This window comes from Scyliorhinus torazame, chromosome 29 (genome assembly GCF_047496885.1).
Source record: "Scyliorhinus torazame isolate Kashiwa2021f chromosome 29, sScyTor2.1, whole genome shotgun sequence".
In the NCBI taxonomy this organism is placed as follows: domain Eukaryota; kingdom Metazoa; phylum Chordata; class Chondrichthyes; order Carcharhiniformes; family Scyliorhinidae; genus Scyliorhinus; species Scyliorhinus torazame.
In genome coordinates, this window is record NC_092735.1 from 1,099,445 (window position 1) to 1,127,195 (window position 27,751).

General features: G+C 49.9%; 1 protein-coding gene across 1 annotated transcript in view; it reads right to left on the reverse strand.

Moving 5' to 3' along the window:
- Window positions 1–27,751, reverse strand: part of LOC140403809 (cytochrome b-c1 complex subunit 2, mitochondrial-like) — a 168,019-nt gene that overhangs the window by 65,588 nt on the left and 74,680 nt on the right. Inside the window, exons 7-8 of the mRNA XM_072491965.1 lie at window positions 17,956–18,053; window positions 10,096–10,153 (exon numbers count right to left, since the gene is read on the reverse strand). Coding sequence (XP_072348066.1) covers window positions 10,096–10,153; window positions 17,956–18,053 — 156 coding nt within the window. The remainder of the gene's footprint in view (window positions 1–10,095; window positions 10,154–17,955; window positions 18,054–27,751) is intronic.

Here is a 27,751-nt window from a genome sequence, read left to right on the forward strand (position 1 = left end):
TGGTGGTTGATGGGAAATGTTCAGAATGGAGTTCAGTTACAAGTGGCGTACCACAAGGATCTGTTCTGGGGCCGTTGCTGTTTGTCATTTTTATCAATGACCTAGAGGAAGGCGCAGAAGGGTGGGTGAGTAAATTTGCAGACGATACTAAAGTCGGTGGTGTTGTCGATAGTGTGGAAGGATGTAGCAGGTTACAGAGGGATATAGATAAGCTGCAGAGCTGGGCTGAGAGGTGGCAAATGGAGTTTAATGTAGAGAAGTGTGAGGTGATTCACTTTGGAAGGAATAACAGGAATGCGGAATATTTGGCTAATGGTAAAGTTCTTGGAAGTGTGGATGAGCAGAGGGATCTAGGTGTCCATGTACATAGATCCCTGAAAGTTGCCACCCAGGTTGATAGGGTTGTGAAGAAGGCCTATGGAGTGTTGGCCTTTATTGGTAGAGGGATTGAGTTCCGGAGTCGGGAGGTCATGTTGCAGCTGTACAGAACTCTGGTACGGCCGCATTTGGAGTATTGCGTACAGTTCTGGTCACCGCATTATAGGAAGGACGTGGAGGCTTTGGAGCGGGTGCAGAGGAGATTTACCAGGATGTTGCCTGGTATAGAGGGAAAATCTTATGAGGAAAGGCTGATGGACTTGAGGTTGTTTTCGTTGGAGAGAAGAAGGTTAAGAGGAGACTTAATAGAGGCATACAAAATGATCAGGGGGTTGGATAGGGTGGACAGTGAGAGCCTTCTATCGGGGATGGATATGGCTGGCACGAGGGGACATAACTTTAAACTGAGGGGTAATAGATATAGGACAGAGGTCAGAGGTAGGTTCTTTACGCAAAGCGTAGTGAGGCCGTGGAATGCCCTACCTGCTACAGTAGTGAACTCGCCAACATTGAGGGCATTTAAAAGTTTATTGGATAAACATATGGATGATAATGGCATAGTGTAGGTTAGATGGCTTTTGTTTCGGTGCAACATCGTGGGCCGAAGGGCCTGTACTGCGCTGTATTGTTCTATGTTCTATGTTCTATGTTCTAAAGCAGGATTAGGCTATTGAGTTGGATGATCTACAGGCCTCCCAACAGCCAGCGGGAGATAGAGGAGCAGATAGGTAGACAGATTTTGGAAACAAGTAAAAACAGGGTTGTGGTGATGGGAGACTTCAACTTCCCCAATATTGACTGGGACTCACTTAGTGCCAGGGGCTTAGACGGGGCAGAGTTTGTAAGGAGCATCCAGGAGGGATTCTTAAAACAATATGTAGACAGTCCAACTAGGGAAGGGGAGGTACTGGACCTGGTATTGGGGAATGAGCCCGGCCAGGTGGTAGAAGATTCAGTAGGGGAGCATTTCGGGAACAGTAACCACAATTCAGTAAGTTTTAAAGTGCTGGTGGACAAGGATAAGAGTGGTCCTAGGGCGAATGTGCTAAGTTGGGGGAAGGCTAATTATAACAATATTAGGCGGGAACTGAAGAACCTAGATTGGGGGCGGATGTTTGAGGGCAAATCAACATCTGACATGTGGGAGCCTTTCAAGTGTCAGTTGAAAGGAATTCAGGACCGGCATGTTCCTGTGAGGAAGAAGGATAAATACGGCAATTTTCGGGAACCTTGGATAACGAGAGATATTGTAGGCCTCGTCAAAAAGAAAAAGGAGGCATTTGTCAGGGCTAAGAGGCTGGGAACAGACGAAGACTGTGTGGAATATAAGGAAAGTAGGAAGGGACTTAAGCAAGGAGTCAGGAGGGCTAGAAGGGGTCACGAAAAGTCATTGGCAAATAGGGTTAAGGAAAATCCCAAGGCTTTTTACACGTACATAAAAAGCAAGAGGGTAGCCAGGGAAAGGGTTGGCCCACTGAAGGATAGGCAAGGGAATCTATGTGTGGAGCCAGAGGAAATGGGCGCGGTACTAAATGAATACTTTGCATCAGTAGTCACCAAAGAGAAGAAATTGGTAGATGTTGAGTCTGGAGAAGGGTGTGTAGATAGCCTGGGTCACATTGAGATCCAAAAAGACGAGGTGTTGGGCGTCTTAAAAAATATTAAGGTAGACACTGAGTCTGGCTCTGGGGCTCAGAAGGGAAATGTGAGAATAGAAAAGCAATAGTTGTAGGAGGTTCAATGGTTAGGGGAATAGATAGGAGATTCTGTGGTCACCAGCGAGACTCCCAGAAGGTATGTTGCCTCCCGGGTGCCAGGGCCAGGGATGTCTCGGATCGTGTCTTCAGGATCCTTAAGGGGGAGGGGGAGCAGCCAGAAGTCGTGGTGCACATTGGTACCAACGACGTAGGTAGGAAAAGGGGTGTGGAGGTAATAAACAAGTTTAGGGAGTTAGGCTGGAAGTTAAAAGCCAGGACAGACAGATGTGTCATCTCTGGTTTGTTGCCGGTGCCACGTGATAGCGAGGCTAGGAATAGGGAGAGAGTGCAGTTGAACACGTGGCTGCAGGAATGGTGTAGGAGGGAGGGCTTCAGGTATTTGGATAATTGGAGCGCATTCTGGGGAAGGTGGGACCTGTACAAGCAGGACGGGTTGCATCTGAACCAGAGGGGGCACCAATATCCTGGGAGGGAGGTTTTCTAGTACTCTTCGGGAGGGTTTAAACTAATTTGGCTGGGGAATAGGAACCGGATTTGTAGTCCAGCAACTAAGGTAGCCGATATTCAGGACGCCAAAGCGTGTAATGAGGCAGTGGGGAAGGGAACACTGACAAAGGAGAGTACTTGCAGGCACGGAGATGGGTTGAAGTGTGTATACTTCAACGCAAGAAGCATCAGGAATAAGGTGGGTGAACTTAAGGCATGGATCGGTACTTGGGACTACGATGTGGTGGCCATCATGGAAACTTGGATAGAAGAGGGGCAGAAATGGTTGTTGGAGGTCCCTGGTTATAGATGTTTCAATAAGATTAGGGAGGGGGGTAAAAGAGGTGGGGGGGTGGCATTGTTAATTAGAGATAGTATAACAGCTGCAGAAAGGCAGTTCGAGGAGTATCAGCCTACTGAGGTAGTATGGGTTGAAGTCAGAAATAGGAAAGGAGCAGTCACCTTGTTAGGAGTTTTCTATAGGCCCCCCATTACTATTGAGTAACAGAGATGTGGAGGAACAGATTGGGAAACAGATTTTGGAAAGGTGCAGAAGTCACAGGGTAGTAGTCATGGGTGACTTTTAACTTCCCAAATATTGAGTGTAAACTCTTTAGATCAAATAGTTTGGCTGGGGTGGTGTTTGTGCAGTGTGTCCAGGAAGCTTTTCTAACACAGTATGTAGATTGTCCGACCAGAGGAGGGGCAATATTGGATTTAGTACTTGGTAATGAATCAGGGCAAGTGATACATTTGTTAGTGGGGGAGCATTTTGGAGATAGTGACCACAATTCTGGGACTTTCACTTTAGTAATGGAGAGGGATAGGTTCGTGCAACAGGGCAAGGTTTACAATTGGGGGAAGGGTAAATACGATGTCGTCAGACAAGAACTGAAGTGCATAAGTTGGGAACATAGGCTGTCAGGGAAGGACACAAGTGAAATGTGGAACTTGTTCAAGGAACAGGGACTACGTGTCCTTGATATGTATGTCCCTGTCAGGCAGGGAAGAGATGGTCGAGTGAGGGACCCATGGTTGACAAGAGAGGTTGAATGTCTTGTTAAGAGGAAAAAGGAGACTTACGTAAGGCTGAGGAAACAAGGTACAGACAGGGGATTGGAGGGATACAAGATAGCCAGGAGGGAATTGAAGAAAGGGATTAGGAGAGCTAAAAGAGGGCATGAACAATCTTTGGCGGGTAGGATCAAGGAAAACCCCAAAGCCTTTTCCACATATGTGAGAAAAATGAGAATGACTAGAGCGAGGGTAGGTCCGATCAAGGACAGTAGCGGGAGATTGTGTATTGAGTCTGAAGAGATAGGAGAGGTCTTGAACGAGTACTTTTCTTCTATATTTACAAATGAGAGGGGCGATATTGTTGGAGAGGACCGTGTGGAACAGACTGGTAAGCTCGAGGGAATACTTGTTAGGAAGGAAGATGTGTTGGGCATTTTGAAAAACTTAAGGATAGACAAGTCCCCCGGGCCTGACGGGATATAGCCAAGGACTCTATGGGAAGCAAGAGATGAAATTGCAGAGCCGTTGGCAATGACCTTTTCGTCCTCACTGTCAACAGCGGTGGTACCAGGGGATTGGAGAGTGGCAAATGTCGTGCCCCTGTTCAAAAAAGGGACTAGGGATAACCCTGGGAATTACAGGCTTACTTCGGTGGTAGACAAAGTCATGGAAAGGGTACTGAAGGATAGGATTTCTGAGCATCTGGAAAGACACTGCTTGATTAGGGATAGTCAGCACGGATTTGTGAGGGGTAGGTCTTGCCTTACAAGTCTTATTGAATTCTTTGAGGAGGTGACCAAGCATGCAGATGAAGGTAAAGCAGTGGATGTAGTGTACATGGATTTTAGTAAGGCATTTGATAAGGTTCCCCATGGTAGGCTTCTGCAGAAAGTAAGGAGGCATGGGATAGTGGGAAATTTGGCCAGTTGGATAACGAACTGGCTAACCGATAGAAGTCAGAGAGTGGTGGTGGATGGCAAATATTCAGCCTGGAGCCCAGTTACCAGTGGCATACCGCAGGGATCAGTTCTGGGTCCTCTGCTGTTTGTGATTTTCATTAATGACTTGGATGAGGGAGTTGAAGGGTGGGTCAGTAAATTTGCAGACGATACGAAGATTGGTGGAGTTGTGGATAGTAAGGAGGGCTGTTGTCGGCTGCAAAGAGACATAGATAGGATGCAGAGCTGGGCTGGGAAATGGCAGATGGAGTTTAACCCTGAAAAGTGTGAGGTTGTCCATTTTGGAAGGACAAATATTAATGCGGAATACAGGGTTAACGGTAGAGTTCTTGGCAATGTGGAGGAGCAGAGAGATCTTGGGGTCTATGTTCATAGATCTTTGAAAGTTGCCACTCAAGTGGATAGATCCGTGAAGAAGGTGTGCTCGCGTTCATTAACAGAGGGATTGAATTTAAGAGCCTTGAGGTGATGATGCAGCTGTACAAAACTTTGGTAAGGCCACATTTGGAGTACTGTGTACAGTTCTGGTCGCCTCATTTTAGGAAGGATGTGGAAGCTTTGGAAAAGGTGCAAAGGAGATTTACCAGGATGTTGCCTGGAATGGAGAGTAGGTCTTACGAGGAAAGGGTGAGGGTGTTAGGCCTTTTCACATTAGAACGGAGAAGGATGAGGGGCGACTTGATAGAGGTTTATAAGATGATCAGGGGAATAGTTAGAGTAGACAGTCAGAGACTTTTTCCCCGGGTGGAACAAACCATTACAAGGGGACATAAATTTAAGGTGAAAGGTGAAAGATATAGGAGGGATATCAGAGGTAGGTTCTTTACCCAGAGAGTAGTGGGGGCATGGATTGCACTGCCTGTGGAAGTAGTTGAGTCGGAAACATTAGGGACCTTCAAGCAGCTACTGGATAGGTACATGGATTACGGTAAAATGATATAGTGTAGATTTATTTGTTCTTAAGGGCAGCACGGTAGCATTGTGGATAGCACAATTGCTTCACAGCTCCAGGGTCCCAGGTTCGATTCCGGCTTGGGTCACTGTCTGTGCGGAGTCTGCACATCCTCCCTGTGTCTGCGTGGGTTTCCTCCGGGTGCTCCGGTTTCCTCCCACAGTCCAAAGGTGTGCAGGTTAGGTGGATTGGCCGTTATAAATTGCCCTTAGTGTGCAAAATTGCCCTTAGTGTTGGGTGGAGGTGTTGACTTTGGGTAGGGTGCTCTTTCCAAGAGCTGGTGCAGACTCGATGGGCCGAATGGCCTCCTTCTGCACTGTAAATTCAATGATAATCTATGATTAATCTAGGCCAAAGGTTCGGCACAACATCGTGGGCCGAAGGGCCTGTTCTGTGCTGTATTTTTCTATGTTTTTCTATAAGTCCCCAGGGCCTGATGGGATCTACCCCAGAATACTGTATGATGCTGGAGAGGAAATTGCTGAGGTCTTGACAGAAATCTTTGGATCCTCACTGTCTTCAGGTGATGTCCCGGAGGACTGGAGAATAGCCAATGTTGTTCCTCTGTTTAAGAAGGGTAGCAAGGATAATCCAGGGAACTACAGGCCAGTGAGTCTTACTTCAGTGGTAGGGAAATTACTGGAGAGAATTCTTCGAGACAGGATCTACTCCCATTTGGAAGCAAATGGACGTATTAGTGAGAGGCAGCACGGTTTTGTGAAGGGGAGGTCGTGTCTCACTAACTTGATAAGAGTTTTTCGAGGAGGTCACAAAGATGATTGATGCAGGTAGGGCAGTGGATGTTGTCTATATGGACTTCAGTAAGGCCTTTGACAAGGTCCCTCATGGTAGACTAGTACAAAAGGTGAAGTCACACGGGATCAGGGGTGAGCTGGCAAGGTGGATACAGAACTGGCTAGGTCATAGAAGGCAGAGAGTAGCAATGGAAGGATGCTTTTCTAACTGGAGGGCTGTGACCAGTGGTGTTCCACAGGGATCAGTGCTGGGACCTTTGCTGTTTGTAGTATATATAAATGATTTGGAGGAAAATGTAACTGGTCTGATTAGTAAGTTTGCAGACGACACAAAGGTTGGTGGAATTGCAGATAGCGATGAGGACTGTCAGAGGATACAGCAGGATTTAGATTGTTTGGAGACTTGGGCGGAGAGATGGCAGATGGAGTTTAATCCGGACAAATGTGAGGTAATGCATTTTGGAAGGTCTAATGCAGGTAGGGAATATACAGTGAATGGTAGAACCCTCAAGAGTATTGAAAGTCAGAGAGATCTAGGAGTACAGGTCCACGGGTCACTGAAAGGGGCAACACAGGTGGAGAAGGTAGTCAAGAAGGCATACGGCATGCTTGCCTTCATTGGCCGGGGCATTGAGTATAAGAATTGGCAAGTCATGTTGCAGCTGTATAGAACCTTAGTTAGGCCACACTTGGAGTATAGTGTTCAATTCTGGTCGCCACACTACCAGAAGGATGTGGAGGCTTTAGAGAGGGTGCAGAAGAGATTTACCAGGATGTTGCCTGGTATGGAGGGCATTAGCTATGAGGAGCGGTTGAATAAACTCGGTTTGTTCTCACTGGAACGACGGAGGTTGAGGGGCGACCTGATAGAGGTCTACAAAATTATGAGGGGCATAGACAGAGTGGATAGTCAGAGGCTTTTCCCGAGGGTAGAGGGGCCAATTACTATGGGGCATAGGTTTAAGGTGACAGGGGCAAGGTTTAGAGGAGATGTACGAGGCAAGTTTTTTTACACAGAGGGTAGTGGGTGCCTGGAACTCGCTACCAGAGGAGGTGGTGGAAGCAGGGACTATAGTGACATTTAAGGGGCATCTTGACAAATACATGAATAGGATGGAAATAGTGGGATACGGACCCAGGAAGTGTAGAAGATTGTAGTTTAGTCGGGCAGCATGGTCGGCACGGGCTTGGAGGGCCGAAGGGCCTGTTCCTGTGCTGTACTTTTCTTTGTTCTTTGTTCTTTGATCAGCCATGATCACAATGAATGGCGGAGCAGGCTCAAAGGGCCGAATGGCCTCCTCTTGCTCCTATTTTCTGTGTATTGCGCAGCATCTAATGGTAAGATTCTTGGCAGTGTGGATGAGCAGAGAGATCTCGGTGTCCATGTACATAGATCCCTGAAAGTTGCCACCCAGGTTGAGAGGATTGTTAAGAACGCGTACAGTGTGTTAGCTTTTATTGGTAGAGGGATTGAGTTTCGGAGCCATGAGGTCATGTTGCAGCTGTACAAAACTCTGGTACGGCCGCATTTGGAGTATTGCGTGCAATTCTGGTCGCCGCATTATAGGAAGGATGTGGAAGCATTGGAAAGGGTGCAGAGGAGATTTACCACAATGTTGCCTGGTATGGAGGGAAGATCTTATGAGGAAAGGCTGAGGGACTAGAGGCTGTTTTCGTTAGAGAGAAGAAGGTTAAGAGGTGACTTAATTGAGGCATACAAGATGCTCAGAGGATTGGATCGGGTGGACAGTGAGAGCCTTTTTCCTCGGATGGTGATGTCTAGCATGAGGGGACATAGCTTTAAATTGAGGGGAGATAGATATAAGACAGATGTCAGAGGTAGGTTCTTTACTCAGAGAGTAGTAAGGGCGTGGAATGTCCTGCCTGCAACAGTAGTAGACTCGCCAACACTAAGGGCATTCAAATGGTCATTGGATAGACATATGGGCGATAAGGGAATAGTGTAGATGGGCTTTAGAGTGGTTTCACAGGTCGGCGCAACATCGAGGGCCGAAGGGCCTGTACTGCGCTGTAATGTTCTATGTTCGATGTTCTGTGTTCGATGTTCTTGCCACAAGGCAGGCACTGTGTATGAGCGGCACTTCTTGTTGCGGACATTCGGTTTGGGGCAGATAGTTTTGATCAATCTCGCCAGTGCAGAAGGAGACCATTTGGCCCATCAAATCTGTAGCAGCCCCTCCGAAAGATCACTTGACCCAGGCCCACTCCCCTGCCCACCCTGCCGTACCTCCGTAACCTTACCCACACATCCATGGACCCTAAGAGGTCATTTATCATGACCAATCTGTCTAACCTCATATCGATGAAACCGGAGCACCCGGAGGAAACCCCTCAAACATGGGGAGAACGTGCAAAAACACAGTCACCCAAGGCCGGAATTGAACCTCGATCCCTGTCGCTGTGAGGCAGCAGTGCTAACCACCGTGCCATCTCACTGAAGCAACCCAAAAGGGACTTCCAGCAAACTGGTACGACTTGGTGCGGTTCTGAACTCCGAAACGGCAGCCCGCGTCCGCTATTGCTTTTCCCACAGTATCAGCGTGCCCTCTTGTAAAGCCACAAGTCATTGATTTCAGCTGCTGGAGTTATTGCAACTAATTTCTCTCCCAATTACTAATCAAAACGTGAGGAACTGGTCCCCCACCCCCCAACTGAGGTAAGTGGTTTTAGAGCTTTTGAAACTCAGTCATGCATTCATAATTGGCTCAGCTGTCAAAATATCCATTGAGAAATGGCAACAATGACGCTGCAGGAACCCTATCCTTTTTTTCTAAGCTACACCAGATGACCTGCCAATCAATACTGCAGGTGTGTGTTTTTTAAACTCTAGCTGCCTAGTTTCGTTTTTCAATTTTAAAGAATTGGTTGATTGAAATAACCTCAGGTCATGACACTTAAACAGATCTTATCCACCCCTCAATAATATTTATATCTCCTCCATAAATTCTTGGTTCCTGGTCCTAAACAGCTGACCCATTGTACTGAGATTATTCCCCGGGTTCTCGGCTCATTCGGGGAAACAGCCTCCGAGCTGCACTGCCCCCTGAGGTCAGTTTATCCTTCCTAAGCAACAGCGAACAACATTTTACAATTTTTCTTGCATGCACTTGCTCTCTTATACTTCAACCCGTTGCAAGAGACAAAGGTTTCAAACTGTCTTGTTCTTCACATCAGGCGTTTTGTGATCTCTGGCCAAACTTTAGAATCGCGCACACCTGGAAACTCGGAGAGAATGAGTTTTTGTGGCGAATCTCCTGACTGTCCTCCGTAAGTTTGACGGGGAGTGGCTCAGAACACCAGAGTGACGATGGATCTCCCGATGTTACATAGAACATAGAACATAGAAAAATACAGCACAGAACAGGCCCTTCGGCCCACGATGTTGTGCCGAACCTTTGTCCTAGATTAATCATAGATTATCATTGAATTTACAGTGCAGAAGGAGGCCATTCGGCCCTTTGAGTCTGCACCGGCTCTTGGAAAGAGCACCCTACCCAAACTCAACACCTCCACCCAACACCAAGGGCAATTTTGGACACTAAGAGCAATTTATCATGGCCAATCCACCCAACCCGCACATCCCCGGACACCGGGAGGAAACCGGAGCACCCGGAGGAAACCCACGCAGACACGGGGAGGATGTACAGACTCCGCACAGACAGCGACCCAAGCCGGAATCGTTACCCAGCATCATTGGAAATCCCTGGACAAATTCAGTCCCGAAATATCTTCAGTAACCTAGAGGACGCTGTATCACCGAAACCGCAGCATAAACACAATCTCTGCATAGATTTGCCAAGTATATTTACCTATTCCCACCAGTACCATCTGTCCAACACAGTAATGCCTCTTCACATATTTATGCAGCTATAAAAAGCATAGAAAATATACAAGCATTAAATAAACGCAGATTTATACAGAACATTCAATTAAAGAGCACCAGTTGAGACTGGTTAGGAGTGGGTGAGGCTGGACCCTGGGGAAGAGTGGGTCAGGGCGGCGAGACTGGTCCCTGGGGAAGAGTGGGTCAGGAGTGGGTGAGACTGCTTCCTGTGGAATAGTGGGTCAGGAGTGGGTGAGACTGGTCCCTGGGGAAGAGTGGGTCAGGAGTGGGTGAGACTGCTCCCTGGGGAAGAGTAGATCAGGAGTGGGTGAGACTGCTCCCTGGGGAAGAGTGGGTTAGGAGTGGGTGAGACTGGTCCCTGGGGAAGAATGGGTCAGGACTGGGTGACATTGGTCCCAGAGGAAGAGTGGGTAAGGAGTGGGTGAGACTGGTCCCTGGGGAAGAGTGGGTCAGGAGTGGGTGAGACTGGTCCCTGGGGAAGAGTGGGTCAGGAGTGGGTGAGACTGCTCCCTGGTGAAGAGTGGGTCAGGGCGGCGTGACTGCTCCCTGGGGAAGAGTGGGTCAGGAGCGGGTGAGACTGCTCCCTGGGGAAGAGTGGGTCAGGAGTGGGTGAGACTGCTCCCTGGGGAAGAGTGGGTCAGGATTGGGTGAGACTGCTCCCTGGTGAAGAGTGGGTCAGGAGTGGGTGAGACTGGTCCCTGGGGAAGAGTGGGTCAGGGCGGCGAGACTGGTCCCTGAGGAAGAGCGGGTCAGGAGTGGGTGCGACTGCTCCCTTGGGAAGAGTGGGTCAGGACTGGGTGACACTGCTCCCTTGGGAAGAGTTGGTCAGGAGTGGGTGACACTACTCCCTGGGGAAGAGTGGGTCAGGGCGGCGAGACTGGTCCCTGGCGAAGAGTGGGTCAGGAGTGGGTGAGACTGCTCCCTGGGGAAGAGTGGGTCAGGAGTGGGTGAGACTGCTCCCTGGGGAAGAGTGGGTCAGGAGTGGGTGAGACTGCTCCCTGGGGAAGAGTGGGTCAGGAGTGGGTGAGACTGCTCCCTGGTGAAGACTGGGTCAGGAGTGGGTGAGACTGCTCCCTGGGGAAGAGTGGGTCAGGAGTGGGTGAGACTGCTCCCTGGGGAAGAGTGGGTCAGGAGTGGGTGAGACTGCTCCCTGGGGAAGAGTGGGTCAGGAGTGGGTGAGACTGCTCCCTGGGGAAGAGTGGGTCAGGAGTGGGTGAGACTGCCCCCTGGGGAAGAGTGGGTCAGGAGTGGGTGAGACTGCTCCCTGGGGAAGAGTGGGTCAGGAGTGGGTGAGACTGCTCCCTGGTGAAGAGTGGGTCAGGAGTGGGTGAGACTGCTCCCTGGGGAAGAGTGGGTCAGGAGTGGGTGAGACTGCTCCCTGGGGAAGAGTGGGTCAGGAGTTGGTGAGACTGCTCCCTGGGGAAGAGTGGGTCAGGGCGGCAAGACTGGTCCCTGGGGAAGAGTGGGTCAGGAGTGGGTGAGTCTGGTCCCTGGGGAAGAGTGGGTCAGGAGTGGGTGAGACTGGTCCCTGGGGAAGAGTGGGTCAGGAGTGGGTGAGACTGCTCCCTGGGGAAGTGTGGGTCAGGAGTGGGTGAGACTGCTCCCTGGGGAAGAGTGGGTCAGGGCGGCGAGACTGGTCCCTGGGGAAGAGTGGGTCAGGAGTAAGTGCTCTTTGGGGGGGTTTAAACTAATTCAGCTGGGGCATGGGAACCTGGATTGTAGTTTTAGGGTAAAGGAGAATGAGAGTATCGAGGTCAGGAGCACAGATTTGACGTCGCAGGAGGGGGCCAGTGTTCAGGTAGGTGGTTTGAAGTGTGTCTACGTCAATGCCAGGAGTATACGAAATAAGGTAGGGGAACTGGCAGCATGGGTTGGTACCTGGGACTTCGATGTTGTGGCCATTTCGGAGACATGGATAGAGCAGGGACAGGAATGGATGTTGCAGGTTCCGGGGTTTAGGTGTTTTAGTAAGCTCAGAAAAGGAGGCAAAAGAGAGGGAGGTGTGGCGCTGCTAGTCAAGAGCAGTATTACGGTGGCGGAGAGGATGCTAGATGGGGACTCATCTTCCGAGGTAGTATGGGCTGAGGTTAGAAACATGAAAGGAGAGGTCACACTGTTGGGAGTCTTCTATAGGCCTCCAAATAGTTCTAGGGATGTAGAGGAAAGGATGGCGAGGATGATCCTGGATAAGAGCGAAAGTAACAGGGAAGTTATTATGGGAGACTTTAACTTTCCAAATATTGACTGGAAAAGATATAGTTCGAGTACATTAGATGGGTCGTTTTTTGTACAGTGTGTGCAGGAGGGTTTCCTGACACAATATGTTGACAGGCCAAGAAGAGGCGAGGCCACGTTGGATTTGGTTTTGGGTAATGAACCAGGCCAGGTGTTGGATTTGGAGGTAGGAGAGCACTTTGGGGACAGTGACCACAATTCGGTGACGTTTACGTTAGTGATGGAAAGGGATAAGTATACACCGCAGGGCAAGAATTATAGCTGGGGGAAGGGCAATTATGATGCCATTAGACGTGACTTGGGGGGGATAAGGTGGAGAAGTAGGCTGCAAGTGTTGGGCACACTGGATAAGTGGAGCTTGTTCAAGGATCAGCTACTGCGTGTTCTTGATAAGTATGTACCGGTCAGGCAGGGAGGAAGGCGTCGAGCGAGGGAACCGTGGTTTACCAAAGAAGTGGAATCTCTTGTTAAGAGGAAGAAGGAGGCCTATGTGAAGATGAGGTGTGAAGTTTCAGTTGGGGCGATGGATAGTTACAAGGTAGCGAGGAAGGATCTAAAGAGAGAGCTAAGACGAGCAAGGAGGGGACATGAGAAGTATTTGGCAGGTAGGATCAAGGAAAACCCAAAAGCTTTCTATAGGTATGTCAGGAATAAGCGAATGACTAGGGAAAGAGTAGGACCAGTCAAGGACAGGGATGGGAAGTTGTGTGTGGAGTCTGAAGAGATAGGCGAGATACTAAATGAATATTTTTTGTCAGTATTCACTCGGGAAAAAGATAATGTTGTGGAGGAGAATGCTGAGACCCAGGCTAATAGAATAGATGGCATTGAGGTACGTAGGGAAGAGGTGTTGGCAATTCTGGACAGGCTGAAAATAGATAAGTCCCCGGGTCCTGATGGGATTTATCCTAGGATTCTCTGGGAGGCCAGGGAAGAGATTGCTGGACCTTTGGCTTTGATTTTTATGTCATCATTGGCTATAGGAATAGTGCCAGAGGACTGGAGGATAGCAAATGTGGTCCCTTTGTTCAAAAAGGGGAGCAGAGACAACCCCGGCAACTATAGACCGGTGAGCCTCACGTTTGTAGTGGGTAAAGTCTTGGAGGGGATTATAAAGGACAAGATTTATAATCATCTAGATAGGAATAATATGATCAGGGATAGTCAGCATGGCTTTGTGAAGGGTAGGTCATGCCTCACAAACCTTATCGGGTTCTTTGAGAAGGTGACTGAACAGGTAGTCGAGGGTAGAGCAGTTGATGTGGTGTATATGGATTTCAGCAAAGCGTTTGATAAGGTTCCCCACGGTAGGCTATTGCAGAAAATATGGAGGCTGGGGATTGAGGATGATTTAGAGATGTGGATCAGAAATTGGTTAGCTGAAAGAAGACAGAGGGTGGTGGTTGATGGGAAATGTTCAGAATGGAGTTCAGTTACAAGTGGCGTACCACAAGGATCTGTTCTGGGGCCTTTGCTGTTTGTCATTTTTATCAATGACCTAGAGGAAGGCGCAGAAGGGTGGGTGAGTAAATTTGCAGACGATACTAAAGTCGGTGGTGTTGTCGATAGTGAGGAAGGATGTAGCAGGTTACAGAGGGATATAGATAAGCTGCAGAGCTGGGCTGAGAGGTGGCAAATGGAGTTTAATGTAGAGAAGTGTGAGGTGATTTACTTTGGAAGGAATAACAGGAATGCAGAATATTTGGCTAATGGCAAAGTTCTTGAAAGTGTGGATGAGCAGAGGGATCTAGGTGTCCATGTGCATAGATCCCTGAAAGTTGCCACCCAGGTTGATAGGGTGGTGAAGAAGGCCTATGGAGTGTTGGCCTTTATTGGTAGAGGGATTGAGTTCCGGAGTCAGGAGGTCATGTTGCAGCTGTACAGAACTCTGGTACGGCCGCATTTGGAGTATTGCGTGCAGTTCTGGTCACCGCATTATAGGAAGGACGTGGAGGCTTTGGAGCGGGTGCAGAGGAGATTTACCAGGATGTTGCCTGGTATGGAGGGAAAATCTTATGAGGAAAGACTGATGGATTTGAGGTTGTTTTCGTTGGAGAGAAGAAGGTTAAGAGGAGACTTAATAGAGGCATACAAAATGATCAGGGGGTTAGATAGGGTGGACAGTGAGAGCCTTCTCCCGTGGATTGAAATGGCTGGCACGAGGGGACATAGCTTTAAACTGAGGGGTAATAGATATAGGACAGAGGTCAGAGGTAGGTTCTTTACGCAAAGAGTAGTGAGGCCGTGGAATGCCCTACCTGCTACAGTAGTGAACTCGCCAACATTGAGGGCATTTAAAAGTTTATTGGATAAACATATGGATGATAATGGCATAGTGTAGGTTAGATGGCTTTTGTTTCGGTGCAAAATCGTGGGCCGAAGGGCCTGTACTGCGCTGTATCGTTCTATGTTCTAGGAGTGGGTGAGACTGGTCCCTGAGGAAGAATGGGCTAGGAGTGGGTGAGACTGCTCCCTGGGGAAGAGTGGGTCAGGAGTGGGTGAGACTGCTCCCTGGGGAAGAGTGGGTCAGGAGTGGGTGAGACTGCTCCCTGGGGAAGAGTGTGTCAGGAGTGGGTGAGACTGCTCCCTGGGGAAGAGTGGGTCAGAAGTGGGTGAGACTGTTCCCTGGGGAAGAGCGGGTCAGGAGTGGGTGAGACTGCTCCCTGGTGAAGAGTGGGTCAGGAGTGGGTGAGACTGGTCCCTGGGGAAGAGTGGGTCAGGAGTGGGTGAGACTGCTCCCTGGTGAAGAGTGGGTCAGGAGTGGGTGAGACTGGTCCCTGGGGAAGAGTGGGTCAGGAGTGGGTGAGACTGCTCCCTGGGGAAGAGCGGGTCAGGAGTGGGCGAGACTGGTCCCTGGGAAGGGAATTCCATTGACCACCACCCTCAGAGAGGAAATTCCTCCCCATCTCCAACTGAAATGGGAGACTCTTCATTCTGAAACTATCCCCTTTGTTCTTGAATCCCCCATTAGGGGGATCCGCCTCTCAGCTCCCACCCTGTCAGACCCCCTCACAATTTCACAGTAAGACCACACCAGGAGGCGGTGCTGCAGTGATATTCTCACTGGACGAGTAAACCAGAGACCCAGAGAAATGCTCCGGCGAGTCAGGTTCGAATCCCGGCACTGCAGATAGTGAAATACGAATTCAACAAAAATCTGGGATTAAAAGTCAAATGATGACCATGAATCCATTGCCAATTGTCATAAAAACCCATCTGGGTCACTAATATCCTTTCGGGAAGGAAATCTGCCGTCCTTACCCGGTCTGGCCTACACGTGACTCCAGACCCACAGCAATGTGATTGACTCTGAACTCCCCCTGATGAGCAATTAGGGAAGGGTAATCAATGCTGGCCAGTCTGCGACGCTACGTTCCATCAATGAATTAAAAAACTCTAATTTTTCTAAACTCCAATGAGTGTGGACCCAGTCTGCTCAACCTCTCCTTTTATTTTATAAACTTAGAGTACTCAATACATTTTTTTTCCAATTTAAGGGGCAATTTAGCGTGGCCAATCCACCTACTCTGCACATCTTTCGGTTGTGGGGGCGAAACCCACGCAGACGCGGGGAGAATGTGCAAACTCCACACGGACAGTGACCCAGAGCCGGGATCGAACCTGGGACCTCGGCGCTGTGAGGCAGCAGGGCTAACCACAGCTCCAGCATGCTGCCCTGCCATGAGGCAGCAGCGCTAACCACAGCTCCAGCATGCTGCCCTGCCGTGAGGCAGCAGCGCTAACCACAGCTCCAGCATGCTGCCCTTTGCTCCATCGGTCCTCATAAGACAAACACCGTCAGCGCAGGAATCAGCCCTGTGAATGCAGTGTGCCCCTCCTTCAGTAAGGTATCTCACATTCCATCCCCTCACATCACCTCAGCCTGGATTAAATTTCACTACAAATTCAGACGAGAGGAAATTCATTTCTGAAACCAAAACACCGATCAGAAGCCTGACGTCTGGAATAAAACGTCCGCTGCCGTTCAAGCCTCTGCTTAAAATTCCTCGTTTCATATTTTATTGACAAGACTTTTGTTGTCAAACTTTTTTGGCAAGCACTCATCGGGACAGAAACCAGAATGACAAATTTCAAAGGGAGCAGAAATTTATACATGCGTTGTAAAAAGGTGCAAATTGGTTAGCAAGTCAATGCTGATTGGTTTAGGCCAGGGAGAATCCACCAGGGAACTAATGTCCCCCCCCCCCACTCCCCGACTCCCATGCTTTTGTATAATTGAGAAAAGGTGTGCTGTCTGGTCATGTTCCTTTTGCCTGGTCCTGGACAGGTCCCTGCGGATGAACATATGTAGCTTCCAGCAAGTGTAAGTGAGTCACACTGAGGGCCCAACTGATAATCTTAGAATGGTTGTCCGTGCAATTCTCCGCGCATTCTGGATTGTTTAGCAAATGCTGCCAAATCACATGTAGCATCAGACACCAAGGGCGAGATTCTACACTCCCGCGCCGTTGGGAGAATCGCCTGTGCCGCCAAAATTTCCCGGGACGTCGGTCCGACGCCCTCCCGCGATTCTCCCAAGCGGCGGGAACGGCCCGGTCGAGTTCCGCGGGCCGCAGGCCGGAGAATCGCCGGAGACACCCAAAATGGTGATTCTCCGGCACCCCCGCTATTCTCAGGCCCGGATGGGCCGAGCGGCCAGGCCAAAACGGCGGGCTCCCCCCGGCGCCGTCCACACCTGGTCGCTGCCGTCGGGAACGGCGCGTGAACGCTGGGGGGGCGGCCGGCGGGGGGGAGAGGGGGGATCCTGCACCGGGGGGTACCTCAAATGTGGGGTGGCCCGCGATCGGTGCCCACCGATCGTCGGGCCGTCCTCTCTGAAGGAGGACCTCCTTCCTTCCGCGGCCCCGCAAGATCCGTCTGCCATCTTCTTGCGGGGCGGACTCGGAGAGGACGGCAACCGCGCATGCGCGGATGACGCCAGTTATACGGCGCCGCCTTTATGCGGTGACAAGGCCTGGCGCGTGTAGATGACACAGCCCCGATCCTAGCCCATTGTCAGGGCCTGAATCGGTTGGGAAAGGGGCCGTTTCACGACGGCGCGGTCACTTCGGCACGGGAGTGGAGAATCCCGCCCCAAGTTCTGGGCTTTGCAAGCATGGGCTGGTTGAGTGCAGTCAGTACACTGCCTCTTGTGAACAGCGAAGGGGAGTGCTGTTTGATATGATCCACCGGTCGTTGGGACGTGCAGCCAGCAAACCTAGCATTGCACTGGGACTAAAATTCCAAAGCCCATTCTTTGTTTCCTGATGATTTCTATGAGAAGGGAAACAGGAATTAAAATAATTCCAGCAGGAATTTTAAAAAAACCTGAATGAAAATATGGGAATAATTTTGACACTCCCCCTCCCAAGTTGAAAGGAAACGTGACAACATTCTGACATCAATTCATTGTGAAATCCATCAATGAAATAAGACAAAATCCGGTCAGGAAGATCTGAAATTGATGGACAGGATGAGACCAGTAGGCCCATCGAGCCTATCCCACACTGTTCCAGGGCTGTTGAAGGTTGGGGACACGCAGCGAGTTCCAGTTTGGATCTGCAGTGAAGTTTGGCCTCCGGGGTCTCACCTGTTCGCAGGTGAACTGACCCAGCATGAAGTCAGGACAGTAGAGCTTGTTGCAGAGTGTGTTCCGATACGCGGCCGCGTGCAGATTCTCCAAAACCCCTGTCAAAGGAATTCACATGATTTGTTTTAAAAAAAGCATTAGAATCTATCAAACCAACCTCACATCAGCCTAATGGAAAGAGTGCTAATCATCCCTCCCCCCCACTAACCCTCCGACCCCTAACCCTAACCCAAACCCTAACCCACCCCAACCCTCCGACCCCTAACCCTCCGACCCCTAACCCTCCGACCCCTAACCCAAACCCTAACCCACCCCAACCCTCCCGCCCCTAACCCTCCGACCCCTAACCCTCCCACTCCTAACCCTCCCACCCCTAACCCTCCCCCCCCCAACTCTCCGACGCATAACCCTCCCGCCCCTAACCCTCCGACCCCTAACCCTCCGACCCCAACCCTCCCCCCCAACCCTCCGACCCCTAACCCTCAGACCCCTAACCCTCTGACCCCTAACCCTCCGACCCCTAACCCTCCGACCCCTAACCCTCTGACCCCTAACCCTCCGACCCTCTCCTCCCATATGAACTGGAGCTAACTGGAGAATTAGACAAATGATGGCAGGGCTATGGGGTAAGAGGAGAGACTAATTGAACAGCATTTTCAAAGTGTCGGCACAGCAAGTTGCACCAAATGGCCACATTCTGTTCTGTACAATTCTACCTGTAAGATTCAGAACAGAGGTAAAAAAGCCAACATAAGTGTACTTTACCTGAATGCTCGTAGTATTCGGAATAAGGTAAATGAGTTGATGGCGCAAATCATCGTGAATGACTATGATTTAGTGGCCATTACTGAAACATGGTTAAAGGATGGTCACGACTGGGAGTTAAATATCCGAGGGTATCAAACTATTCGGAAGGACAGAGTGGGTGGTAAGGGAGGTGGTGTAGCTCTGTTATTTAAGGATGACATCCGGGCAAAAGCTAATGGGGCTAAAGGTAGTCAAGTCTCCTGGCCCTGATGGAATGCATCCCAGAGTGCTAAAAGAGATGGCTAGGGAAATTGCAAATGCACTAGTGATAATTTACCAAAATTCACTAGACTCTGGGGTGGTCCCGGCGGATTGGATATTAGCAAACGTGACACCACTGTTTAAAAAATGAGGTAGGCAGAAAGCGGGTAATTATAGGCCAGTGAGCTTAACTTCGGTAGTAGGGAAGATGCTGGAATCTATCATCAAGGAAGAAATAGTGAGGCATCTGGATGGAAATTGTCCCATTGGGCAGACGCAGCATGGGTTCATAAAGGGCAGGTCGTGCCTAACTAATTTAGTGGAATTTTTTGAGGACATTCACAGTGCGGTAGATAACGGGGAGCCAATGGATGTGGTATATCTGGATTTCCAGAAAGCCTTTGACAAGGTGCCACACAAAAGGTTGCTGCATAAGATAAAGATGCATGGCATTAAGGGGAAAGTAGTAGCATGGATAGAGGATTGGTTAATTAATAGAAAGCAAAGAGTGGGGATTAATGGGTGTTTCTCTGGTTGGCAATCAGTAGCTAGTGGTGTCCCTCAGGGATCAGTGTTGGGCCCACAACTGTTCACAATTTACATAGATGATTTGGAGTTGGGGACCAAGGGCAATGTGTCCAAGTTTGCAGACGACACGAAGATAAGTGGTAAAGCAAAAAGTGCAGAGGATACTGGAAGTCTGCAGAGGGATTTGGATAGGCTAAGTGAATGGGCTAGGGTCTGGCCGATGGAATACAATGTTGACAAATGTGAGATTATCCATTTTGGTAGGAATAACAGCAAAAAAGATTATTATTTAAATGATAAAATATTAAAACATGCTGCTGTGCAGAGAGACCTGGGTGTGCTAGTGCACGAGTCGCAAAAAGTTGGTGTGCAGGTGCAACAGGTGATGAAGAAGGCTAATCGAGTTTTGTCTTTCATTGCTAGAGGGATGGAGTTCAAGACTAGGGAGGTTATGCTGCAATTGTATAAGGTGTTGGTGAGGCCACATCTGGAGTATTGTGTTCAGTTTTGGTCTCCTTACCTGAGAAAGGACATATTGGCACTGGAGGGAGTGCAGAGGAAATTCACTAGGTTGATCCCAGAGTTGAGGGGATTAGATTATGACGAGAGGTTGAGTAGACTGGGACTGTACTCGTTGGAATTTAGAAGGATGAGGGGGGATCTTATAGAAACATATAAGATTATGAAGGGAATAGATAGGATAGATGCGGGCAGGTTGTTTCCACTGGCGGGTGAAAGTAGAACTAGGGGGCATAGCCTCAAAATAAGTGGAAGTAGATTTAGGACTGAGTTTAGGAGGAACTTCTTCACCCAAAGGGTTGTGAATCTATGGAATTCCTTGCCCAGTGAAGCAGTTGAGGCTCCTTCATTAAATGTTTTTAAGATAAAGATAGATCGTTTTTTGAAGAATAAAGGGATTAAGGGTTATGGTGTTCGGGCCGGAAAGTGGAGCTGAGTCCACAAAAGATCAGCCATGATCTCATTGAATGGTGGAGCAGGCTCGAGGGGCCAGATGGCCGACTCCTGCTTCTAGTTCTTATGTTTTTATGTACCTAAAGGGCTCCCGTTTAATTGTACCCCCCCCCCCCGCCCCCCTCCCAACTTAATCCCCCGTTCCCCCAATCGCTTCAAGGCAATGACATGTTGCAAGTGCACAAAGTCAGAACCCTGGATTATGTAGCCTCTGTTTAATATGGTGAGGGGGCTGGACAGAGCCGATCGGGAGAAACTGATCCCCCTCCTGAAAAGGATGGAGAATGAGAGGATCGCAGATTTAAAGTGATTTGCAAAACAAGCAAATGGGATGGGAGAAAAATCTTTTGCACACAGTAAGTGGTTGGGGTCTGGAGTGCGCGGCCTGCGAGAGTGGTGCAAGCAGCTTCAATCGAGGCTTTAAAGAGGGTATTTGATGGTTATTTGAATAGAAATAATGTGCAGGGAGGGGTGAGGAGAAAAGCCAGGGGTACGGGAAAAGGCCGGGACAGAGACGATGGGCCGAATGGCCTCCTTCTACTCCATAACCATTGTGTAAACCTGGAGGTAGGATATTTGACTACAGAAGGCTTCACCAGTGGGCTCGTGGTCTGCACACACACTCCTTCCAGTGTGTTACAGAGGGACCCACTCTTACTCCTTCCTCCCTCATCTTAGGGTACTGAGGCCAGCGGTCATATCCCACCTGCTTCTGTGTTTGAGATAATCAACAACAACAACTTGTGATTATGACTAGTCCCTTTAATGTAGTAGAATGTCCCACGATGCTTATTGGACAAGATTAGATATTGAGGCACAAAAGGAGTTGGCAGGACAGGGCCTTTACAGAGACCCTGAACAGCAGGAGCGGCAGGGGGAGAGGTTTGCGGAGAGAGTCCCAGGGTTTGGACCGAGGAGGGACAGCCACCAATGGTGGAGCGATTCCAATCGAGGCCACGCAGAGACCCGGAGTGGGAGGGGAGCCGAGACCCGGAGTGGGAGGGGAGACCCGGAGTGGGAGCAGAGACCCGGAGTGGGAGGGGAGACCCGGAGTGGGAGGGGAGCCGAGACCCGGAGTGGGAGGGGAGCCGAGACCCGGAGTGGGAGGAGAGCAGAGACCCGGAGTGGGAGGGGAGACCCGAAGTGGGAGGGGAGCCGAGACCCGGAGTGGGAGGGGAGTAGAGACCCGGAGTGGGAGCAGAGACCCAGAGTGGGAGGAGAGACCTGGAGTGGGAGGGGAGACCCGGAGTGGGAGGGGAGCAGAGACCCGGAGTGGGAGGGGAGCCGAGACCCAGAGTGGGAGGGGAGCAGAGACCTGGAATGGGAGGGGAGAAGAGACCCAGAGTGGGAGGGGAGCCGAGACCCGGAGTGGGAGCAGAGACCCGGAGTGGGAGGGGAGCAGAGACCCGGAGTGGGAGGGGAGACCCGGAGTGGGAGGGGAGCAGAGACCCGGAGTGGGAGAGGAGACCCGGAGTGGGAGGGGAGCAGAGACCCGGAGTGGGAGGAGAGACCTGGAGTGGGAGGGGAGACCCGGAGTGGGAGGGGAGCAGAGACCCGGAGTGGGAGGGGAGCAGAGACCCGGAGTGGGAGGGGAGACCCGGAGTGGGAGGGGAGACACGGAGTGGGAGGGGAGCAGAGACCCGGAGTGGGAGGGGAGACCCGGAGTGGGAGGGGAGCAGAGACCCGGAGTGGGAGGGGAGACCCGGAGTGGGAGGGGAGACACGGAGTGGGAGGGGAGCAGAGACCCGGAGTGGGAGGGGAGACCCGGAGTGGGAGGGGAGCAGAGACCCGGAGTGGGAGGGGAGATCCGGAGTGAGACGGGAGCAGAGACCCGGAGTGGGGGGGGAGACCCGGAGTGGGAGTGGAGCAGAGACCCAGAGTGGGAGGGGAGATCAGGAGTGGGAGGGGAGCAGAAACCTGGAGTGGGAGGAGAGCAGAGTCCCGGAGTGGAGGGGAGACCCGGAGTGGGAGGGGAGACCCGGAGTGGGAGGGGGGCAGAGACCTGGAATGGGCGGGAGCAGATATCGGGAGTGGGAGGGAGCAGAGACCCGGAGTGGGGGGATAGAGGGGGATGTAAAAGGGGTTGCGGAGTCGCGCTGCTGGTTAGGGAGGATATCACAGCTGTACTATGGGAGGGCCCTCAGAGGGCAGTGAGGTTATATGGGTAGAGATCAGGAATAAGAAGGGTGCAGTCACAATGTTGGGGGTTTACTACAGGCCTCCCAACAGCCAGCGGGAGATAGAGGAGCAGATAGGTAGACAGATTTTGGAAAAGAGTAAAAACAACAGGGTTGTGGTGATGGGAGACTTCAACTTCCCCAATATTGACTGGGACTCACTTAGTGCCAGGGGCTTAGACAGGGCAGAGTTTGTAAGGAGCATCCAGGAGGGCTTCTTAAAACAATATGTAGACAGTCCAACTAGGGAAGGGGCTGTACTGGACCTGGTATTGGGGAATGAGCCCGGCCAGGTGGTAGAAGTTTCGGTAGGGGAGCATTTCAGGAACAGTGACCACAATTCAGTAAGTTTTAAAGTGCTGGTGGACAAGGATAAGAGTGGTCCTAGGATGAATGTGCTAAATTGGGGGAAGGCTAATTATAACAATATTAGGCGGGAACTGAAGAACCTAGATTGGGGGAGGATGTTTGAGGGCAAATCAACACCTGACATGTGGGAGGCTTTCAAGTGTCAGTTGAAAGGAATTCAGGACCGGCATGTTCCTGTCAGGAAGAAGGATAAATACGGCAATTTTCGGGAACCTTGGATAAGAGAGATATTGTAGGCCTCATCAAAAAGTAAAAGGAGGCATCTGTCAGGGCTAAAAGGCTGGGAACAGACGAAGCCTGTGTGGAATAAAAGGAAAGTAGGAAGGAACTTAAGCAAGGAGTCAGGAGGGCTAGAAGGGGTCACGAAAAGTCATTGGCAAATAGGATTAAGGACAATCACAAGGCTTTTTACACGTACATAAAAAGCAAGAAAGTAGCCAGGGAAAGGGTTGGCCCACTGAAGGATAGGCAAGGGAATCTATGTGTGGAGCCAGAGGAAATGGGCGAGGTACTAAATGAATACTTTGCATCAGTATTCACCAAAGAGAAGGAATTGGTAGATGTTGAGTCTGGAGAAGGGGGTGTAGATAGCCTGGGTCACATTGTGATCCAAAAAGACGAGGTGTTGGGCATCTTAAAAAATATTAAGGTCGATAAGTCCCCAGGGCCTGATGGGATCTACCCCAGAATACTGAAGGAGGCTGGAGAGGAAATTGCTGAGGCCTTGACAGAAATCTTTGGATCCTCACTGTCTTCAGGGGATGTCCCGAAGGACTGGAGAATAGCCAATGTTGTTCCTCTGTTTAACAATGGTAGTAAGATAATCCAGGGAACTACAGGCCAGTGAGTCTTACTTCAGTGGTAGGGAAATTACTGGAGAGAATTCTTCGAGACAGGATCTACTCCCACTTGGAAGCAAATGGACGTATTAGCGAGAGGCAGCACGGTTTTGAGAAGGGGAGGTTGTGTCTCACTAACTTGATAAGAGTTTTTCGAGGAGGTCACTAAGATGATTGATGCAGGTAGGGCAGTGGATATTGTCTATATGGACTTCAGTAAGGCCTTTGGCAAGGTCCCTCATGGTAGACTAGTACAAAAGGTGAAGTCACACGGGATCAGGGGTGAGCTGGCAAGGTGGATACAGAACTGGCTAGGTCATAGAAGGCAGAGAGTAGCAATGGAAGGATGCTTTTCGAATTGGAGGGCTGTGATCAGTGGTGTCCCGCAGGGATCAGTACTGGGACCTTTGCTGTTTGTAGTATATATAAATGATTTGGAGGAAAATGTAACTGGTCTGATTAGTAAGTTTGCAGACGACACAAAGGTTGGTGGAATTGCGGATAGCGACGAGGACTGTCAGAGGATACAGCAGGATTTAGATTGTTTGGAGACTTGGGCGGAGAGATGGCAAATGGAGTTTAATCCGGACAAATGTGAGGTAATGCATTTTGGAAGGTCTAATACAGGTAGGGAATATACAGTGAATGGTAGATCCCTCAAGAGTATTGAAAGTCAGAGAGATCTCAGTGTACAGGTCCACAGGTCACTGAAAGAGGCAACACAGATGGAGAAGGTAGTCAAGAAGGAATACGGCATGCTTGCCTTCATTGGCCGGGGTATTGAGTACAAGAATTGGCAAATCATGTTGCAGCTGTAAAGAACCTTAGTTAGGTCACACTTGGAGTATAGTGTTCAATTCTGGTCGCCACACTACCAGAAGGATGTGGAGGCTTTAGAGAGGGTGCAGAAGAGATTTACCAGAAGATTGCCTGGTATGGAGGGCCGTAGCTATGAGGAGCGGTTGAATAAACTCGGTTTGTTCTCACTGGAACGACGGACGTTGAGGGGCGACCTGATAGAGGTCCACAAAATTATGAGGGGCATAGACAGAGTGGATAGTCAGAGGCTTTTCCCCGGGGTAGAGGGGTCAATTACTAGGGGCATAGGTTTAACGTGAGAGGGGCAAGGTTTAGAGGAGATGTACGAGGCAAGTTTTGTTACACAGAGGGTAGTGGGTGCCTGGAACTCGCTACCGGAGGAGGTGGTGGAAGCAGGGATGACAGTGACATTTAAGGGGCATCTTGACAAACACATGAATAGGATGGGAATAGAGGGACACGGACCCAGGAAGTGTAGAACATAGAACATAGAACATAGAACAATACAGCGCAGTACAGGCCCTTCGGCCCATGATGTTGCACCGAAAGAAAAGCCATCTAACCTACACTATGCCATTATCATCCATATGTTTATCCAATAAACTTTTAAATGCCCTCAATGTTGGCAAGTTCACTACTGTAGCAGGTAGGGCATTCCACGGCCTCACTACTCTTTGCGTAAAGAACCTACCTCTGACCTCTGTCCTATATCTATTACCCCTCAGTTTAAAGGTATGTCCCCTCGTGCCAGCCATATCCATCCGCGGGAGAAGGCTCTCACTGTCCACCCTATCCAACCCCCTGATCATTTTGTATGCCTCTATTAAGTCTCCTCTTAACCTTCTTTTCTCCAACGAAAACAACCTCAAGTCCATCAGCCTTTCCTCATAAGATTTTCCCTCCATACCAGGCAACATCCTGGTAAATCTCCTCTGCACCCGCTCCAAAGCCTCCACGTCCTTCCTATAATGCGGTGACCAGAACTGTACGCAATACTCCAAATGCGGCCGGACCAGAGTTCTGTACAGCTGCAACATGACCTCCCGATTCCGGAACTCAATCCCTCTACCAATAAAGGCCAACACTCCATAGGCCTTCTTCACAACCCTATCAACCTGGGTGGCAACTTTCAGGGATCTATGTACATGGACACCTAGATCCCTCTGCTCATCCACACTTTCAAGAACTTTACCATTAGCCAAATAGTCCGCATTCCTGTTATTCCTTCCAAAGTGAATCACCTCACACTTCTCTACATTAAACTCCATTTGCCAACTCTCAGCCCAGCTCTGCAGCTTATCTATATCCCTCTGTAACCTGCTACATCCTTCCACACTATCGACAACACCACCGACTTTAGTATCGTCTGCAACTTTACTCACCCAGCCTTCTGCGCCTTCCTCTAGGTCATTGATAAAAATGACAAACAGCAACGGCCCCAGAACAGATCCTTGTGGTACTCCACTTGTGACAGAACTCCATTCTGAACATTTCCCATCAACCACCACCCTCTGTCTTCTTTCAGCTAGCCAATTTCTGATCCACATCTCTAAATCACCCTCAATCCCCAGCCTCCGTATTTTCTGCAATAGCCTACCGTGGGGAACCTTATCAAACGCTTTGCTGAAATCCATATACACCACATCAACTGCTCTACCCTCGTCTACCTGTTCAGTCACCTTCTCAAAGAACTCAATAAGGTTTGTGAGGCATGACCTACCCTTCACAAAGCCATGCTGACTATCCCTGATCATATTATTCCTATCTAGATGATTATAAATCTTGTCTCTTATAATCCCCTCCAAGACTTTACCCACTACAGACGTGAGGCTCACCGGTCTATAGTTGCCGGGGTTGTCTCTGCTCCCCTTTTTGAACAAAGGGACCACATTTGCTGTCCTCCAGTCCTCTGGCACTATTCCTGTAGCCAATGATGACATAAAAATCAAAGCCAAAGGTCCAGCAATCTCTTCCCTGGCCTCCCAGAGAATCCTAGGATAAATCCCATCAGGTCCCGGGGACTTATCTATTTTCAGCCTGTCCAGAATTGCCAACACCTCTTCCCTACGTACCTCAATGCCATCTAATCTATTTGCCTGGAGCTCAGCATTCTCCTCCACAACATTCTCTTTTTCCTGAGTGAATACTGACGAAAAATATTCATTTAGTATCTCGCCTATCTCTTCAGACTCCACACACAATTTCCCATCCCTGTCTTTGACTGGTCCTACTCTTTCCCTAGTCATTCGCTTATTCCTGACATACCTATAGAAAGCTTTTGGGTTTTCCTTGATCCTTCCTGCCAAATACTTCTCATGTCCCCTCCTTGCTCGTCTTAGCTCTCTCTTTAGATCCTTCCTCGCTACCTTGTAACTATCCATCGCCCCAACCGAAACTTCACACCTCATCTTCACATAGGCCTCCTTCTTCCTCTTAACAAGAGATTCCACTTCCTTGGTAAACCACGGTTCCCTCGCTCGACGCCTTCCTCCCTGCCTGACCGGTACATACTTATCAAGAACACGCAGTAGCTGATCCTTGAACAAGCCCCACTTATCCAGTGTGCCCAACACTTGCAGCCTACTTCTCCACCTTATCCCCCCCAAGTCACGTCTAATGGCATCATAATTGCCCTTCCCCCAGCTATAACTCTTGCCCTGCGGTGTATACTTATCCCTTTCCATCATTAACGTAAACGTCACCGAATTGTGGTCACTGTCCCCAAAGTGCTCTCCGACCTCCAAATCCAACACCTGGCCTGGTTCATTACCCAAAACCAAATCCAACGTGGCCTCGCCTCTTGTTGGCCTGTCAACATATTGTTTCAGGAAACCCTCCTGCACACACTGTACAAAAAACGACCCATCTATTGTACTCGAAAGAAGATTGTAGTTTAGTCGGGCAGCATGGTTGGCACGGGCTTGGAGGGCCGAAGGGCCTGTTCCTGTGCTGTACATTTCTTTGTTCTTTGTTTGTTTTTTGAGTGGAAGGAGACCAGAGACCCTGAGGTGGGAGGGGAGCAGAGACCCAGAGTGGGAGGGGAGACCCGGAGTGGGAGGGGGCAGAGACCCGGAGTGGGAGGGG